This window comes from Otolemur garnettii, unplaced genomic scaffold (genome assembly GCF_000181295.1).
Source record: "Otolemur garnettii isolate 467f Iridium unplaced genomic scaffold, OtoGar3 scaffold00017, whole genome shotgun sequence".
In the NCBI taxonomy this organism is placed as follows: domain Eukaryota; kingdom Metazoa; phylum Chordata; class Mammalia; order Primates; family Galagidae; genus Otolemur; species Otolemur garnettii.
Genome location: NW_003852412.1, coordinates 5,771,400 through 5,777,686, shown reverse-complemented (window position 1 = coordinate 5,777,686; position 6,287 = coordinate 5,771,400). Strand labels below are relative to the sequence as shown.

General features: G+C 41.6%; 1 protein-coding gene across 2 annotated transcripts in view; it reads right to left on the bottom strand.

Annotated features, from left to right (window-relative positions):
• GTF2H2 (general transcription factor IIH subunit 2) overlaps nt 1-6,287 on the bottom strand; it is a 39,210-nt gene that overhangs the window by 8,416 nt on the left and 24,507 nt on the right. For both annotated transcript variants that reach the window (XM_023510904.1, XM_003785893.3), the window contains exons 11-13: nt 5,941-6,048; nt 1,747-1,810; nt 4-106 (exon numbers count right to left, since the gene is read on the bottom strand). In XM_023510904.1, coding sequence (XP_023366672.1) covers nt 4-106; nt 1,747-1,810; nt 5,941-6,048 — 275 coding nt within the window. The remainder of the gene's footprint in view (nt 1-3; nt 107-1,746; nt 1,811-5,940; nt 6,049-6,287) is intronic.

The window sequence follows — 6,287 nt, the reverse complement described above, 5'->3', positions numbered from 1 at the left end:
ACCACAGACTTTACATTCAACAGGTAGCTCACAGTACTTTGCCCGACACTGTGGACAGAAGTAGCCTCCTAATGTAAGCCCTGGCTCAGAATTGCTATCCAAATGCCTGTGGAGAAAAAAATTACTTTAGAAAGGTGATATATAAAGATACAAAAAGAGCTAAAGAAATTATGCTACTTTGATCTTAAAACCTTGAGTCTATTTTAAAACTTGCTTAAAATTTTATTTAGAAATCTGAGTACATCTCTCTTTTTTTTTTTTTTTGAGATAGAGTCTTAAGCTGTCACCCTGGGTAGAGTGCCATGGTGTCACAACTCACAACCTCAACTCTTGGGCTTAAGCAATTCTCTTGCCTCGGCCTCCCAAGTAGCTGGGACTATAGGTGCCCGCCACAATGCCCAGCTACTTTTTTGTTTGTTTTAGCAGGCTGGGGCTGGGTTCTAAACCACCAGCCCTAGTGCATGTGGCCAACGCCCTACCCAATGAGCTATGGGTGTCACCCGAAACATTTTCCTTTGTACTTTTTAACAACTAGGCATTCTATGGGTCCGCTGTTGATGTTATCCATGATGTCATCAGGGTGGCGGCCATTAACATTGCAGCCCACCAACTGGGCCATCCCCAAGATCTCTTTAATATTTCTTTTTTTCTTTTTTTTTTTTTTTTTTGAGACGGAGCCTCAAGCTATCCCCCTGGGTAGAGTGCCATGGCATCACACTCACAGCAACCTCCAACTCCTGGGCTCAAGCGAGTCTCCTGCCTCAGCCTCCCAAGTAGCTGGGACTACAGGCACCCGCCACAACGCCTGGCCATTTTTTGGTTGCAGCCATCATTGTTGTTTGGCGGGCCCAGGCTGGGGATTCGAACCCGCCACCTTAGGTATATGTGGCTGGCGCCTTAGCCACTTGAGCCACAGGCGCCGAGCCAGATCTCTTTAATATTTCCAAAGAGTTCTCTGGTTAAAGACTGGTGCCGCATCTGTCTGGCAATGTTAACAATCTCATTGAAAGTAATACTTCGGGCTCATCACCTGTGGCTCAAGTGGCTAAGGCGCCAGTCACATACACCTAAGGTGGCAGGTTCGAATCCAGCCCAACCCGGCCAAACAACAATGACGGCTGCAACCAAAAAATTAGCCAGGCATTGTGGCGGGCGTCTGTGGTCCCAGCTATTTGGGATTGGGAGGCAGAGGCAGGAGACTAGCTTGAGCCCAGGAGTTGGAGGTTGTTGTGAGCTGTGATGCCACAGCACTCAACCCAGGAGGACAGTTTGAGGCTCCTGTCTCAAAAAAAAAAAGAAAGTAATATTTCAGTTGTGTTTAATGTTTTTCTGCTCCTTTCTGTCTCTCAGTGGTTCCTTGAGGGCTTTGATGATGAGGGCAGAGGCACTTCAATCCAGGCCTATTCTAGATAGTCAGTTTCACTGTAATTCTCAGACCCTTCCAGTCACTGGTTGCCTTGGCAATGTCATCACCAACCCTTCTTGGTAGAGTATGTCTATCTACTCATGTCTCCACCCGTTTCTTAGATACTACAAATTTCTCTTTATCTTACTGTTTTACTTAGTAATATATTCTGAAGATTATGCCCTAGATATATAAAGAGTCCTTATTCCTTTTTACACCTGAACAAAACACAATCTTTTACAAAAGCCATTACATTTTAAGACCATCTTTTTAAATTATAACTTAAAGGAAAGAGTTAAAAATGTAAAAACAGTACTGACAACTTCAAGGTCTTTACTTACGCCATGCTGAAAGAGGGTTTTGCATCTTGATCAGACAAAGAAGCAATGGTGTGCTGAGGAAATCCTTCATATAAGAATATATATTTAAAAAAAAGAAAGAAAATGTATTACTTTCTTTTTCCAAAGAAAGAACAGAATTCTAGACTAGGAACCTAAAAAATGTTCTTATCCAAAAGCTAACATAATTGTACAAAAACTCTTTCCTGCCTCTTAGACATGCTTATTATATATACCATGATAAAAATGACCATAATAACAAGTTACAAAAGTAGAGAAAATGAAGGAAAGAACTGTCTACACACATGACCGCAGAAGTTAGCATTCATACCTGTATTTTCTAAGTTAATAAAGATTAACACGGCCTTTTAAAAAGAAAAATTTTATAAATTTTTACATAGTTTCTGATACCACTAAAGCTTATGTTACATAGCTCACCTTCACTTTAAGCATATACTTCTATGTTTAAAATTGTGGAATGCCAAATCTTTTTTTTTTCTTTTTAAGACAGAGCCTCAAGCTGTCCCCCTGGGTAGAGTGCCGTAGCATCACAGCTCACGGCAACCTCCAACTCCTGGGCTCAAGCAAGTCTCCTGCCTCAGCCTCCCAAGTAGCTGGAACCACAGGTGCCCACCACAATGCCCAGCTATTTTTTTGGTTGCAGCCGTCATTGTTGTTTGGCGGGCCCAGGCTGGATTTGAATCTGCCACCTTAGGTGTACGTGGCTGGTGCCTTAGCCACTTGAGCCTCAGGCGCCGAGCTGGAATACCAAATCTTTCATGTAATTTGTTTTCCATATATAATTTTAAATTCTGAAAATATGCCCAAGAAAAGCAGAAACCATTTAAAAAAGAAATTTAATCACATAAATATTTTAAATCTACTATCTACATATCAAAACAAATAAATGAAAGTAAATAACCAATTGGAAAAATATTTGTCAGATGATTGAGACAGGGCTGGTATTCCTCAAAGACTTCAATAAATTGTACGTTTAAATAATATCTTTAAAATGGGCCAAGGAGGGCTAGGCCCAGTGGCTCAGGCCTACAATCTTAGCACTCTGGGAGGCCAAGGCAGGTGGATTACTTGAGCTCACAGGTTCAAGACCAGCCTGAGCAGAAGAGAAATGCTATCTCTAAAAAGTAGCTGGTGATAGGGAGGTGCCTACTGTAGTCCCACCTACTCAGGAGGCTGAGGCAAGTCAATCGTTTAAGCCCAGGAATTTGAGATTGCTGTGGCTATGACGCCATGGCACTCTACCCATGGCAACAAAGTGAAACTCTTGTCTCAAAAAATAATAATAAAAATAAAATAAAATAAAATAAAATAGGCCAAGGGCTGGGAGCAGTGGCTCACACCTGTAATCCCAGCACTCTGGGAGGCCCAGGCAGACAGATGGCCTAAGCTCACAAGTTCAAGACCAGCCTGAGCTAGAGCAAGACCCTGTCACTAGAAGTGTTGTGGTGGGCACCTGTAGTCCCAGCTACTTGGGAGGCTGAGACATGAGAATCACTTCAGCCCAAGAGTCTGAGGTTGCTGTGAGCTATGACACTCTACCAGGGGCGACAAAGTGAGACTCTGCTTCAAAAAAACAAACAACAACAACAAAAAAAACCCAAAAGGCTAAGGAAATATATCAGTAAATAAAAAAAGATTAGCCAATATAACATGTAAAATACACTGAATGTCTACATTAAGCATTATTCTAAATGCTTCATCTGTATTAACTCAATCCTTTCAATACACAAGGAGGTATATACTGATATTATTTTGCAGATAAGAAAGAAAACAGAGGAAAAAGGTTGATCAGAGGCAACAGAGGAACATAAGAGGTCAGAGAATTAAGTTTGCAAACTTATTCTAGAACAAGTGCCACATACCTCATTGCTCAATATCACTATGGTCACCTTAGAAGCAGTCCTCCTCACTACACATCAATGCCAGGTCTGACAATTAAGTTCATGAACTTGCCACCATGCACTTACGCTGGCAGCACTGTACAAACAATTTGGTAAGATTTCATAACCTTGGTATATCAGTGTCTCTCAGCTGTGTTTGCATCAATGAGTGGCAGTGTCTAACTCAGTGTTGTTCATATTGTGGTTGCATGTTTTTGTGTGCAACCAAACAATGATAGCTCTGATGGTCATTCCAGAAAAAGATTTCCAAAATTGTTTTGAAGGGTGGCTTTGGTGCTGGCATCAGTGTATAGCTTCCCCAGGGCAGTACTTCAAAGGTGACTATAGTGATGTTTTCTAGGATGAGTTTGTGAACTCAACTGTCAGACCCTGTAAATGGCCAAAAGCATTTCATCTCGCTGACATTTTAAAAACAAGCATACTAAGCAAGTAAGATTCCTTTTATATTTAAAAGTTCTACCTTTTTCAATATAAATGGAATAAATGTTCCTTATAAAATTTTTGGAAAATAGAGGAAAACAAATTTTTTTTTTTTTTTTAGACAGAGCCTCAAGCTGTCCCCCTGGGTAGAGTGCCGTGGCATCACAGCTCATAGCAACCTCCAACTCCATCACAGCTCATAGCAACCTCCAACTCCTAGGCTCAAATGAGTCACCTGCCTCAGCCTCCCAAGTAGCTGGGACCATAAGCACCCACCACAACGCCTGGCTACTTTTTGGTTGCAGCCGTCATTGTTATTTGGCAGGCCCAGGCTGGATTCGAACCTGCCACCTTAGGTGTATGTGGCTGGCGCCTTAGCCACTTCAGGCATAGGCACTGAGCCCCAATTTTTTTTTTTTTTAAGATGACCCAGGCCTTGGATCTTCCCTGCCCTGAGACTAAGTCTCACTATGTCACCTTGCATAGAGTGCTGTGGCATCATAGCTCACAGCAACCTAAAACTCTTGGGCTTAAGTGATTCTCTCGCCTCAGCCTCCTGAGTAGCTGGAACCACAGGCACCCACCACAATGTCTGGCTACTTTTTGTTGCATTTATCATTGTTGTTCAGCATGCGTGGGCCAGGTTTGAATCCACCAGCCTTGGTACAGGTGGCTAGTGCTATAACCACTGTGCTATGGGCGCTGAGCCTAGGCCTTGGATCTTGTAGTAAGATAAAAAAAATAAAAAGATCCAGGCTGGGCTCAATGGCTTATGCCTCTAATCCTAGCACTTTGGGAGGCTGAGGCAGGAGGATTGATTGAGACCAGTAGCACAAGACAAGCCTGAATAATACAGCAAGACTCCAATCTCCACAAAAGAGTTTCAAAAATTAAAAAAAAATTAGAAAAAAATAGCCAGGCAGGAGGGATCACTTCTGAGGTTTATCTTACAGAAGTACAAGTGAATCTTTCTAAGAGTAGAATGTGAACGTTTTAAAATAATAACTGAGAAAATGACATGAAGGCTCTGTTGACCAGTTTGATGGAAGTATTTCGGATTGCATGTGAAAACCCCACACTGTACCCCAGAAGTGCATTAATGTACATAGTTACCATTCAATAAAAAAAAAAAAAAAAGTCAGGCATCACAGTAGGTGCTTATAGTTCCAGCTACTCAGGAGTCTGAGGCAAGAGCATTGCTTGAGCCCAAGAGTTTGAGATTATTATGAGCTAGGATGACACCATGGCACTCTACTTAGGGAGACAGTGAGACTCTATCTCAAAAAGACAAAAAGAAATGTACTCTATAAATACAGTGTCTTTATATCTTTCTAGTCTTAAAATAAATGCAATAGTGTTCTCTAGGTGACAAGACTACAGGAAGTAAAACAAAGACTATAGGAAGTCTTAATTTTCTGTTTATTTCCATTTTCCAAAATGGCTTCAATAAGCATTATTTTTCCTAATTATAAAACATTTAAGTTTAAGAATTTTTTTGTTTTTTTTAAGAGACAGAGTCTCACTTTGTCCCCCTCAGTAGAGTGTAATGGTGTCACAACTCACAGCAACCTCCAGCTCTTGGGCTTAGGTGATTCTCTTGCCTCAGCCTCCTGAGTAGCTGGCTCTATAGGCGCCCACCACAATGCCCAGCTATTTTTTGTTGCAGTTTGGCTGGGGCTGGGTTCCAACCCGCCACCCTTGGTGTATGGGGCTGGCACCCTAGTCACTGAGCCACAGGCGCTGCCCAAGTTTAAGAAATTCTTAAACATTAAAATGATAGCTTGTACAAATGAAAACAGAAAGTTTAGGTTGGGCCAAAATATATATTCTTAAAAGCCATAAAGTAAATACTTACCCATACGAATAAGTGAGCATTCAGAATTCGAGCTGGCAGGTGGAGGACTAACATAATGTGTTAGCAATTCTTTGTAATGGCTTTCATCTAAAATAACATGGTATGTGCCTAGCAAGATGAAAAGTTAAAAAAAAATCAGATGTGCAGACAGAAGAATGAAGTGTAACTTTGATGTAATTCTATAAAAGTTTTATAATCTGAAATGCACATTTTTTTTTTAGACACAGAGTCTCACTTTGTTGCCCTTGGTAGAGTGCCGTGGAGTCACCACTCACAGCAACCTCCAGCTCTTGGGCTTAGGTGATTCTCTTGCCTCAGCCTCCTGAGTAGCTGGGACTACAGGCGCC